Consider the following 13950-nt stretch of genomic DNA (forward strand, 5'->3'; position numbering starts at 1 on the left):
ATTAAGTCAATATTATATTATAATACATCTTAATTTAACGATAATTCGTATTTATAATATTGTAATAATTATTATATAATGAAATAAAAATATGATATTAATTATTAATAATCGGATTTTTTCTTGTTATTTCCCTAATCTAAGTAATTAGTGAAATAAGGTATATAATACATTTATAACCTTGAATATATACACAATAGATACAAAATATACCTACACATTTATATTATATTTACTCTATTTTTTAAATTTAATTATATACATGTATTGTATGACATTTATTAAAATAATAAATTTAAACACGTGGCCCTCAAAGCCTTAGGATGCGGCCCGCTTTTCAAAGCTTGAAGTTGGTTATATTATTCTAGAATATTTTTTTTTTAAATAATTAATAATTTAAAGGATTTAAAATTATATATAATATATTTGTAAAACATTGATTCAAGTCATACAAGTATGTTGTAATTTTGTATATCATTTTCGGTTATTGATATGTATATTAAACATTTTGAAACTATTTCCCACCTAAATCTATAACCAAAAGAAGACACAAAAAGCCATTGTTTTAAAAGACAAAAACAAGAAGCCTCACTTTTTAAATTATATTTGTAAAATCACTTAGATAATAAATGTTTTTGTATATTCTGGTTGGCCCATTTCTATTTCTATTATGGGATTGGACTATATTAATTCGTATTAGTATTTTCTGTATGTTATAAAGATAAGTAAACTTTAAAACGCGTTTGCTTTAAAATGCAGATAAGTAAGTTGGCCCATCTTAAAATGTAATCTCAAGTAATAAGAATTTTTATTAAAAAAAATATTTGCTTTAAAAATATTTTTTGCCTATAGAAAATATTTACTATTTTATGGCTTAAGTTATCATTATACAATTTATCATTTTTTATTCATAAATAAGGAGATTTATAAACAGTTTTTAAAATGCGAATAGAATATAATAAATATATTGTTAAAAAATTATTTAAAATGTTTCTCAATATGAAGAATCATTATAATAATAAAAAAAATATAATTTATCAGCCAATATGAAAATTAGATTTAATTTTTATAGAAGTGAAAGATAAGGTTTTTAGTTTAATAACTAACACGATAGACGAATGCTGTATGTTTCTGATTATTGACCTGATTATGTACCTTAATGATTTTAAATATCTATCGCGTATGTGAAGTCAGAATTTGCGATTATTATATAGTAATAATTCTGATTGATCATCACAGATTTGATTCATTAGATTTTTCTAATCTTACGGATGAATATTGTGATGTATAATTAAAATCGAGTTAGGTCACACATATTAAGTATTGACGTATAATTAAAATCGAATTAAGTCACACATATTGTAGACGTTCCAAATTTCAACATACATAAGTTGATTGTGAGTAGTGATTCGATTTTTTTTAAGTCGGGCCACTTTTTAAAGTTAGTATTATATTTACCGAGAAATAAATTTATTAATATTCAATATTGTAAAGATTCCTTAGTCGCTATATAATATATAGTTCTAAAATGTATTACTTTGATATTGAAAATTACAAACGATTTTTTGCAGTCTGTCTAGTCTAGATACTTTTCATGATGTAATATATGAAATTAATTTACTTTTGATTTTGAAGAATTAAAATATCCATATCCCTAAAATATATTTGCATCTCAAATTAATTTAATATATCAGGCGTTTACGCCTCGTATATTAAATTATAATATGAGATGCAAATATATTTTGGGAAAAATTGTATCCTACAAAATTACATATATATTAATATTGGATATCTACTGCTATATCTTTAAATTTAATTAATACGCAATATTGAAAATAATTTGCTAAAAAATTTAAAGAATTATGTAAGAATTACATATTTCCATATCTGATTTTACTGTAGTTTTTGTTGTCACTTAAACCATATCATATGATCGAACTTCGCCGGTGGGTACCGTATTATAATATCAAGATGATTGTTCCTACTTGTATTTTCCAACACGATCATTGACTGATATGTATTAAAATACTTATCAACGATTTATAATTAAAATTCTGTTTTTCCAAAACATTGTTTATCTCTGTTTAAGCTGTATCTGATTTTCAAAATTCGTTATAATTACTCATTGTTGAGATAACGCGAAATATATACGTCGGATTTTCAACAATAAATATAATTCCATTCCTGAGCTGTGCATTAGCAGGTCGTGGAAATAAACTTCAATAAGTCTACTCTACCATAAGTAAGATTATTAATAAATAAATAATTAATTATTTACAATAACTAACGCTTTTTTGTCAAATATAGAATCTTGAACAAAATCAAGATGAGTCTTAGGACGATGGCTAGAAACCTCCAATTCTTAGGAATGGCTCCTGTAAGGAACGCCATCTCTAATAAAACTGTAAGTATACAATAATTTTTAATGAAATGTTATTAAGATAAATTATTGCTAACTATATTTTTTTTAGGGCTTAACGCAATTTCAATCTAATGCTTTTGCTCAAATTCAGAGCAGATCTTATGTTGTGCATCATTTGTCTAAAAACATTAATTATCTAACTGACGACAAAAAAACGGTTAAAGTTAACCCAAACACGATGAAGTGAGTTAAAATTATTTAATTAATTTAATGAGTATTTTATTTAATTTTAAATGTTTTTTATAGACTGATTGATCCTTGTGGAAAACCATTATGTTTCATGTTGGTTTGGTTGGGTTCAACTGATAAAAACATCATGAAATATGCTTCCATATACTTGGACCAAGGATATGATGTATTAACGGCCAGGATCACAATGAAGGACGCATTATATCCCATACCACAAGTCATGGTAAGCATTTAATATCTTAATTTTATAAATTATATATTATAGATTTGCTTATTAATGTGTACCATTATTTATAGCATACGTCTGGAAATTTGCTCAAATTTATGGAACAAAATATTCACACATGTCAACCAGCAATCCTTTCAGGATTTTCCATCGGCACATTCATGTGGAGCGAATTGATGGCACATATATCTAAAGACGTGGAAAGGTACTACTCGTTTTAAACTTATATACATATATACATACAAATATATAAATTGTAGAGATATATTAATATTAATTATTTTATAGATACGAACCTGTTGTGAATCAATTTAAAGTCCAAATTTGGGACAGTTTTGTTGGGGTTGACGATTTCAACTTTGGCGTAGCGAAAGCTGTGTTTCCCGATAATCCTTTCATGCGGAATGTTGTTCAGTGGTATATCGCGTATCATTTGAAGAACAACGCAGACATATCTGAAATTTATAAAAAAGCTAATATTCGCGTTCAACACAACTACTGCAAATCACCAATCTTACATTTAATGAGTAAGACTGATCAAGTCGGAACGATGCAAGCAAATCTTACTATCAACAATAATTGGAAAAAAATGGGAATTCCGGTTAGTATTCTAACATTGATATAGTATTTGCATTATAAATTCATGTATCACTGTGTTAATAATTTGTGTAATTTTACAGATAACTACTAAATGCTGGGATGATTCTCCACACGTACAACACTACCACTATCATCCCATTGAATATTTAACAGAATTGTACAACTTCATGGATCAACATGAATTGTTGTTTAAACCAGAGTTATTGAGGCAAAAAATTGAAAAGCAAATGGATAAGATCAGAGCAAAAGCGAAAATCATCCCAACAAACGTCTAAATATCATAAACATAATTAATTTAACATTTTAGATCTTAAAGTATATGTATATAAAATGGTAAATTACTATATATTATATACATAATATTTAACTAACTTTATTGTTAATTCATAATTGGATTATCGTGTGATATTTAAATTAAGTGAAAATAATATTATAATACATCTTAAGTTAACGATAATTCGTATTTATAATATTGTAATAATTATTATATAATGAAATAAAAATATGATATTATTTATTAATAATCTGATTTTTTTTATTACTTCACTAATCTAAGTGATTAGTGAAATAAAATATGTAATACATTTATAACCTTGAATATATACACAACAGATACAAGATATACCTACACATACTTAAATTTATTATATTATAGTACATATTTTTTAAAATAAATTTATTTTATATTATTAGATACATATATATTATTTATTATAATTATTAATATTGATTAATATAACTAGTTAAAATATATTACATTAATTAGGATAATAATGTAAATATTTACACTTAAGATAATAATGTAAAAATATTATAAAAAAGTGAATTGTCTATATTAAAAAATGATAATCAGTCAATTAGCAATTTGATATTCATTATAATTGATATTTAGTATATTTTATTTTGCTGATTTAAGTTATATACTTATTTTTTTTAACTACATAAATAATTACATATTAAAAAAATAATAAATATTGCTAGACGAGAATATGTAACAAAAACCCAATACATAAGCCGTAAGATAAGAGATGACGTATCATTGGGAATTTCGATAGTTATCCAAATGATCTCATATCGCTTTAAAAAATATATAAATAAAAAATGTCTGTACCAGAAGAGACAAGATAAAACAGATGGTCTAAGCAGTATGATAGCAGCTTGGACACTGCATCGAGAACAGACGCAGGAGTCGAACTAACTACTGGAGCTCTGTATTTGACCAGCTGCCCCTATCAGAAGAGCTAAAGACACTAGAGATGATTTCACCAACGAAATATGCAAAAGAAACACCTGAACTAAAACTGTAATGTGAATTTTATGAGGATTGGCAATACAAGGGTTGAATGACAATAGCGGTTTTTATGCAGTAGACGCATTGTCCATCGCGCAACTTTATGCACAAAAAGGTAGTTTTTCCAGTGCTTGCGAATAGTTAACAGGACGGACGCGCTAGCCACGGTGATCCGTGAAACCTTTGAATTATTATGCAATTCTTTAGCATAAGGGTATATTCTCTATTGATATTTCCTTTGCTTGGAGAGTTGGTTAATTATTTTTCATATTATCTTAAATGGTCGTTTGAATGTCCCCAGAGCTAGTGATGCAGCTGGTTGGACTCCCTACATTGATAATCCAAATATTCTCGAAGAATTAAGAGTTTTTCACGAACGCGTCTTCTTTTGTGGCCCATTAGAATAAGGATATCTGCACCAGCTTACTTGCTTTTGGCTGTCACCATCCAGCTTCTTAATATACTGGCGTTATATTTGGCGTTATATTTTTTTATTCTAAAACTGTGTTTTGATTGTTTGTAAGAGCTACCTTAATATACATACGTATAATATAAAATAATAAATGAATATCTTTTTATTATATTTTAATTGTAAATAATATAAAATAAAACTAAATTGAATCAGCGAATTCGTTATGTGGATAACAATAAAAATTTTATGTAGCAAACTATCTCAATTTATATAAAGTTATCTTATATATTTTATATTTAATAATACAAAAAAATAATAAAATTAAAGTATTTAAAACGTTAAATAGATTTATTTTAGATATAGAATTCAAAGATGGCATTAATTTTCGTAATAAATTTAAATTATAAATAATTCTAGCAGGTCTGTAGATGTCTCTATTTATGAAACTAGAAACACGATATTATTTAATTTTATAAATAATTAAAACATTTTTCTGGCCATAATTAAATTTAAAAAATTATGGCGTGCCTTAAATTATAATATCAATATAAAAAGCTGAAAATTATTTTTTTATATTTTTTATGATGTTATTTTATTTAATTTGCATTTAAAATATTATTCGGTGCTTATGCTATATTAAATAATATATAAATAAAAATAAAAAATATAATTTCAATGCAGATTTTGTCAATGATGAAAATCTAAGTAATTTATTCAAATCGCCCTAAGTTAGATCTCGTATGTTTAAAATCTCTCTTGTGAAAAATAAATATTTTAGAACCTTAAACACAGGTGATAAGAAGATGCACTTCGAACGGTTTTCTTGTGTCAAATATTGCTCTTCCAAACGACGTCTAGACTAAATAACATGAGGAGATTTCCATCGAAGTAAATGGTATCGTGGGGAAAGTCAAGCTACATAGATTGCAACTTTAATCTTGGAGTGTAACGAGGAAAATATCCTTCAAAGACCACTCACGGTCAAGGCGATAAACCGAAATACACGTGTTCTTGGGCGTATTTACAATAAATATACATTTTCAACTCAAAATAACGAATTAAAAATCCAGGTCAACGGGATTAATAAAATTTAACGATTTCCTGAAAATCACAGGATGCCTGGCTACTTGTGTGACGAAACTTTTCCCTGAATCATATTAAAATCTTATAAAGAGAAAAGTAGCAAATTTCCTCGTTCGTAATAAATATTAAATTTTGCTGTAATATCCGAAAATGTGTTTTGCTTTCTGCACGTTCTAGTTTTTTACGAGCGAATTTCATTAGATGTAGAAATGGCAAACAAGGCCATTTTCCCATAGCAGCCAAATTGATTTGATAACCCAGATTCCGGTAATGGCGGAAGTTATCCTGAGGATGAAGGATGCATCTGCAGCGACATCTTGACGCCAAAACAGAATTTAGTGCTAATATAAAGAAAACAGTCGGCCTCTTTGCTTTGAGATGAAAAACAAACAAATATTTGTCTGCCTCTTGTGTTTATGTAATATTTCTGCATTGACGGTATATTATTATGAATATAATTTTTTTTATTGTTTATTATTAAATACAATGCATATTTAAAAATGTATTATTGTGTATATTGATCAATAATTACTTTATAATAATGTATACTTGCAATATAAAAAAATGTAATTGTCCTCTGTTTTCTTGTTATAGTATTTACTATTTTAAAGTAACGACAATCGTATTAACATTGTAAATTATAATATGATTATTAACTATATTTTATTATGTTTATATGTCTGTGATCGCAAATGAATTTAATTGCGATCGATATGTAAAGAAAGCCTAAAGAAAATTGTGTTTGTTAAATGTTTAATTTTTCACTATTTTTTTGCAATTGAAGGTCGAGAGTACACAATTACATACATTCATTATTTTTAGTTTTACTTTAATATACAAGTTACTATATTTAGTGGAAGCAGTTGTAGGAACATCGATTTTTCTTGTTATTTTATTTATTGCAGCAAAAATGTATATAAGCTTGCTTATCAGAAATTTTATAAATGGTTTTTAACTGACAGTTTTATTATATTTTTTATATGTAGGGTAGATTTATATACATATATATCAACATATTTGTCGTAATTTATTATTTTCGGTTCATTTTTATTTTTTAAATTAAACTGTTGATTATGAATAGATTAAATTTTCAATGGGTAGTAAGTACTTACCTTTTTTTTCAATTTATTTATCATTATGTAATCTTCGTTAAATTATTAATCTTATATATAATTGTTAATGCAATAATAGGAGTTCCTAAAAACATATAATTAATAATTTAAAGCAAATTCTCAACGATTTTGCTTTTGATTTTTTCGTTTTTAAATATTAATAAGCCTCAAAAATAATAATAAATATATTTAATTATAATAATAAATAATTATAAAAATAAAAATTGAATTTGCCTCATTGCTTTCCGAGGCACTGGTAATGCGTTCTGTTGTTTCGACCAATGAAAAATAAGCATTCAAATATAAAACAAAATGGCCGACAGTACCGTGACAATGGTTTTAAATAATTATTATATTTAATAATAAAATTTTGCTACGCAACAATAATTTTCATTAATTCGTCATTTGACTGAATTTAAATAATCGGATTGCAAATTAACTAGGTGTGTTATAACCACGAAAACTAAATATATACATATATGTTGAGGATTAAGAAAATTTATTGATTAAACTAGATAAACAATCATAAAACAATCTTCGTAATGAAATCTTCAAATTTTGAATTCCATGCGACAGGCTCCCGAGGGCGAAAAGTGAGTTTTTCCTTTTATAAATAATCGGATTGCAAATTAACTAGGTGTGTTATAATTATGAAAATTAAATATATACATAATGTGTTTAGGATAAGAAGAATACATTGATTAAATTAGATAAACAATCTTCGTAATGAAATCTTCAAATTTTGAAGTGAGTTTTTCCTTTTATATTACATAAACATTATCATTGCTTCTGATTTAATGCACATATACGTTGGATTTTAAGAATTTCAAAATAAGTACTATTCATTACCAACCAACTACTAAGCACATAGGTGTTGCAAAAATCCCTCTTACTGACGCCTTTAAAATGAAACTATACAAAATTGTATAACACTAATTTAAATATTTTTTAAATTATAAAGTTTCAGAAAAAAATTTCAAGATTTATTCAAAATGTTTTTTCAACTTTAAAAATATTTTTCATTTTATTATGGATTTTTAATTTTCCTAATTTATTATAAATTTTAAATATTAACAGTTATGGATTATTTAACTTTTTATATTCAGCAAATTTCTGTAAAATATAAAAATGTTTTTATATGAAAACATGTTATCAAACATAAGTTTTTTTATAAAACGGCAAAGGTTTGATTACTATACATATACATATAATATATTTAGAATTGCAAATGGAACTAGTTCAAAAAATTGAGAAGAAGCAATAAACGAGATAGTGAGAGTGAGTCAAGGTTGAATTACGAACGCAATGAATTTCTACGCTTATTCGCGGATCTTTTTCTGCTTAATGGAGAGAATTATGTCACAGATTGTTATTTTTAGTATGAAAACATCTAAAAGGCCATTGCCGCTTCAAAAAACATAAATATTATTTTGAACTTGTTAGACTAGAGTGACATTACGAAATGCAATACAAAAACTATTTTTAACTCGAAAACACTTAAGTAAATGCATAAGTCTTTAAAAAAAACTTTCACACGAGTACATACGTGGGAAAAGAATATTACACCATTAATATTATCGACTTCAACGATACGCATAACCCTTATAGGATTTGACCTGATTATGAAGTATGCAAATGCATGGAGCTCTGTTTATGAAATATGAATGGTAAATATTAGTCGAAAAGGTAAACGAAATCCTTTAAACCCCTAATCAATCTCGATGGCATTGCAATGGCAGCTATGTTTATAAGCTCGTTTGACGGTATACCGTTTTTTCCTGTTTGATCCTAAGAACCCTTTCATCGAAAATTAATCAGAAACGAGAAAAATGTTGTGACTTTTTAAAAATTAGCACAATAAAGGATTTGTTTGCATTTATATTTTTCATTGCTAAGTTTAAAAACCAATCTTAGAAGCAATACATTTTATTTATTTTTGACGACTATAAAACAATAACTTACCTTGAACACAGTTGCAAAATAACTTGCAACATTCTCGACAACATCGCAGTCGTATTTTATACAAAAAATCATAATCGTATGTAGTTTTAATTAAAATATCATATTTTTATTATTTATTTTACAAAATAAAGTACTAAAGATACTTGTTTAGTTTATTTTAGATCATTGAAATCGAGTAATGTACTATAAAAAAGCAGATAAATATTCTAGATGTATTTAGTTATACTGTTCTTTATATAGTTTTGATTCAGAAACATTCTTTTTTAATAGGTCTACGAACAAATTTATATAAATATTTTTTGAAATATTGCATTGTTGCTGTCTGTAACAATAAAGTTGTCGAATTTTATTGGAACGTTTTTTTAATAATTACTTGTTGTTCAGGAAATGTGAGATTTTCATATATAATATTATGCATAAAAATGAGTCGCGATCGCGTCCATTATTCTTGACCCTCGCGGCCAGGACGTTAGTGTTTCAAAACGCTCCTCTTGCATGAGATATCTAGCTTCAACAAGCTTGCCAAATACAATGATGTTTTTGATGATAACTATGGGGAGTTGGATATGTGGAATGGTGCTCAACTGTTATTTCTTTTTAATATTGAATTGTTTATCTAATGGCCATCATGACGCATTGGGGAAACCTGTCAAGTCATAATGGTCAGAGTTGTAATAAAAAATATGAATATTATCAATTATTTTGAATGTGTCACATAGCATATAATAATGAAGCGTATTTTTACCGCTCGGACATATTTACGAATGTAGTAGCGTCTGGGCGTCTCTTTTTATAATAATATTACGGTGCGAAAATTCCAACTGAATACATCTTATAAATTTGACAGAACGTGTCCAAAACGGTCATTGCCCAAGTGCAGTGGCGTAGTTAGACAAATTTTATCGATAATAATATATCAAAAAACAAAGACATGCGCTGTGATATCTTTTTAAGTTTCTCAATATAGCAATATCTGAATGTTGATATCTGTCAATTATTTATATTGAGTTACAATAGATACATAGTCATATTATCTGTTAATGTGAGGGTTTTTCTTTTAAGAAGATTTTCTCAAGCTCATATGCGATGCCACGAAGCCCTCTCTCTGTGAGTGACATTCGACGGCCAGTTCGTTAAGATTATTATTTGCCGAAGATGCTTTTTGAACTATCAAATAAATAAGTCATTGGGTTTAAAGACATTTCGCAATGCGAGGCAATGTTGCTTTATAGGTAAAGCTACTTCACTTCTGTGCTGTGTCGCATATCCTTCGGCAACTAATTCGCGATATTATTTTTTTAAAAGCGCAGAAAAGACGTTGAGCATTTAAATCACATAATCTGTGCTTAACAAAATCATTTCTTAGTTTAAGTTAAATTAATACGTAGTATCTAATACTACAAAGTAACCATATAAATCAAAACATTATCTAGAGAAAGTTTAATAAAGATAATTACAATGTTAAAATTAAAATTCAGCTTACAAGTTTTCATGTATATAAATTAAGATATTTTATATAAATATATTAATCAAATAGTGTCCCAATAATATCTAGTTTAATAAATCCGAATAAAATAAGATCACTAAAATGGCTTCTATGGATTGCTATGATTGTTCATAATTTTTTGATATCATTGTTGTATAGATTTTCTATAGATTTTTAGCATTTGCTAATGTTTTATTTTAATTATCCCCATAGAAATTCATTGAGTACACGCTACGTCAAAAATACACTGTATTGTATTCTTGACCCAACCCTCTTAGCGAAAAAACCCACTGAGATAAAAACACGGATACGTTCCGTACCAAATAAATTTAATGGGGTTAAATCGCATGACTTTGGCTAAAAATGCAGAGCACTAAAATTGTATCTCACATGTGTGACCTTTAGCCCCATTCTGTTGAAACCGCTTATTTTGAGTCTATAAAAAAATGATAATCTTTTATATTGTAATTGATGATAAAGGCATTGCTAACTTTATCAAATAAGTATGGCACTATCACATCGTGTGCTGAAAAAATGTTAAGGGTATGCATATAGCTTTCTAGGAATTTATGTTGTATATATTATATTACATACACCTATGTAGGTATACCAGTTTTACTTACGATTTGATGCCATTAATTTAATAGGTTGCGCGAAGAGTTACCGTAATTAAGCACAGATTTTGATGTTACACTTTAAATTGATAGATCACAATTGACAATTAAAAAAAATATTTTTAGATCTACGATTTAAATGGATAGTTATATGGCAATTCAATTAAAACAGATAAAAACTAAATTTGCTATTTTTATTTTAAAAAGTAGCTGGAATTAACATTCTAGTGAGTATCCTTCATCAACCTGCGGAACTTAAGACTATTCAGAAAGTTGATTTAAGTTCATGTGACTTCCAATGTAAATAAGCTACCTGAATAAAATCGATTTATTAAAAACGATTTATTTGAGAAAATAATGAAATTAATCAAATCCGGATTTATGCTCCCCATGACGAGTACTTACTAAAACAGCTGAAATAGTTTAAAAAGATATATTAAAAATCAAAACAGAGACTCAAATGAGTAGGGAGATTAGAATCGTTCATTATTTTCCGTATATAATCCAGAACGTTGGCATAAAAAAATCACTTTCACTTCAACCATTTCGCTTTTATTTGAAAATACATGGCAGCTCAGACCGAACTCGAATCTAGAGGATTTACGCTGACGCAACACAGATATCATCATCGATGCTTAGAGAAAAGCAGCCGCTTCCACTTTGATCGTCAGATTTGATCCAGCCATGCAGCACATTAAATCTCCAAAATCCTTGAGACAATTTGAAGATCTCTCAACACAGCTCTCTATTCGTTGCATTAATTGTATGGCTGCATTTGAACTGGTAAATAAAAAATAATTTAAGAACCTTGATGGTTGTCTAACCTCACTTATCTACGTACTATTCCCTACCCTTGTGCATCCATCAGATTCGTCTAAAACTCCTCTAGTAACGACGCCACTGCCAGAGTGTTAAAAGTGTCCGAAGAAAGAAGTCCTCCGTGGGAATGTGCGTGATATGAATGAGTGGCCCGCGAGCCACCGCTGGCGACTACTGCCCGCCGTACACGGCTAGTGTGTAGCCTCAGTCGCGATCCGTTCGTCGTTCACGGCGCTCTCTCACCGCGTCGCGGACATAGCGCGTTTTGATCGGCCGCTCTCCGACAGATTCGCGGACCGGTCCCAAACCGCACATGTAGGTCAAAATAAGACAAAACACGCACACACACGACCGATAAATATCACCAATACACGCCCACCTTAGTACATATGTACACGTGTGTCTGAGATATTATTTTAAAAGTTTTTACCTCTCGCCCATATGCGCAAAGTGATCAAAAAACGATGAATCAGATTTTAATCAAAACAAATCAGGCTTCATATTTAGATACTGATGGTAGTGAGAACAAGAAGATAAAGTGACATTTCATTGTAAAAAGTGACGAAATTATATACTAGTTTTTTAATCGATTGAAGTGTTCTTTCCCTATCGATATATTTGGGAAAGTATTACCAGTTTTGAACTTGATCTCATTATATAAAAAAATCCTAATGCAGTAATTTGAAAACAATTTTAAAATGTTGTAGTTATTGTACTTGGAAAATATTTTCTATCTATATTTTACAATATTTTATCTTTAAAATGTATGTGATATTTAACTTAGACAATTCAATATGTTTATTAATAAAATTTACAACGTACTGAAATCAATCACTTTTTATAGTAGCAAATATTTTTTTAAAAATTGCCAAGTTCTATCTATTTTTGTCAATAGCTTAAACAGAAGCACCGAGATATTGTTAGACAAAAAGTATATTGTTAAACAAAGTATACCTATTAGTTTTGCTTACATTTCATGTGAAAAACAAATGTATTTTTTGTTTTTTTGCGATTTAGAATAGTTTAAGCTGAATCATTTGGAGGGGGCAAAACTCTTAATAAAACTTTTTATATTTCGGCAATTATTGTAGTTCATGTATTAGAGCACAATTGACTGAGTCTAATATAGGTTTTTATAATTTATTAAAAATGCCCTATTTTTCATAAGTAAATATTTTCTATAAATTTAGCATAAATTTTTCATTGGTGTTTATTATTTATTGGATGAATAGTGTTACAACATTTGATTGGATTACGTCAGATTCCAAAGCTCATGGGTGAGAGGCTCTACAACATAAACAATATTAATATCATAATTTTAATATTATTGTTCATCTTATTTTTATTTATTTATATCCAACCTGTAACAGTATTTAAATAAATTTATTTTGTACTATATTATTTGGCAAAATTCACATATAAAACCGTAATAAATCGATATGAAAAATAACCCATTAAAGCCCACGTATCATCGCTGAAAAAATGGCAATAATAACTTCAGTGCGAATTTCATAAATTGCTGTTAAATTTACAGCCAATTCATCATTGATAATATGCTCGTTTTTTCATTCGCATACTCTCATTAATTCAAAGAAGTAGGATTATGACGTTACGAGACGACGAAAATTCGAAGTTAATGCGTGTTTATATACAAGTGATATATTTGCATACATACATTAATTTATCTTCCCATTCAGCGTTATTTCCCCTCATGGATTCAGAACAGCCTGATCC

General features: G+C 27.7%; 2 protein-coding genes and 1 long non-coding RNA gene across 4 annotated transcripts in view; 2 read left to right on the forward strand and 1 right to left on the reverse strand.

Moving 5' to 3' along the window:
- Positions 1-2156: 2156 nt before the first annotated feature.
- Positions 2157-3903, forward strand: LOC148235001 (uncharacterized). The gene is made up of 7 exons (XM_088185364.1): positions 2157-2242; positions 2308-2404; positions 2472-2605; positions 2669-2834; positions 2909-3042; positions 3126-3438; positions 3518-3903. Exons 2-7 carry the CDS (start codon positions 2327-2329, stop codon positions 3710-3712), a joined length of 1020 nt encoding a protein of 339 aa, XP_088041490.1. The 5' UTR covers positions 2157-2242; positions 2308-2326; the 3' UTR covers positions 3713-3903.
- Positions 2888-4619, reverse strand: LOC148235002 (uncharacterized). The gene is made up of 3 exons (XR_015809488.1): positions 4549-4619; positions 3134-3292; positions 2888-3026 (listed from the first exon to the last, which is right to left on the reverse strand). It is a non-coding gene; the product is annotated as an uncharacterized LOC148235002 (long non-coding RNA).
- Positions 4620-12422: 7803 nt separating this feature from the next.
- rk (G-protein coupled receptor rickets) overlaps positions 12423-13950 on the forward strand; it is a 133290-nt gene continuing 131762 nt past the window's right edge. For both annotated transcript variants that reach the window (XM_088186143.1, XM_088186144.1), the window contains exon 1: positions 12423-12531. The gene's annotated coding sequence lies outside the window, so the exon portion shown is untranslated. The remainder of the gene's footprint in view (positions 12532-13950) is intronic.

Source organism: Plectrocnemia conspersa, unplaced genomic scaffold (genome assembly GCF_051122295.1).
Source record: "Plectrocnemia conspersa isolate PC_06_02 unplaced genomic scaffold, ASM5112229v1 ptg000005l, whole genome shotgun sequence".
Taxonomy (NCBI): Eukaryota; Metazoa; Arthropoda; class Insecta; order Trichoptera; family Polycentropodidae; genus Plectrocnemia; species Plectrocnemia conspersa.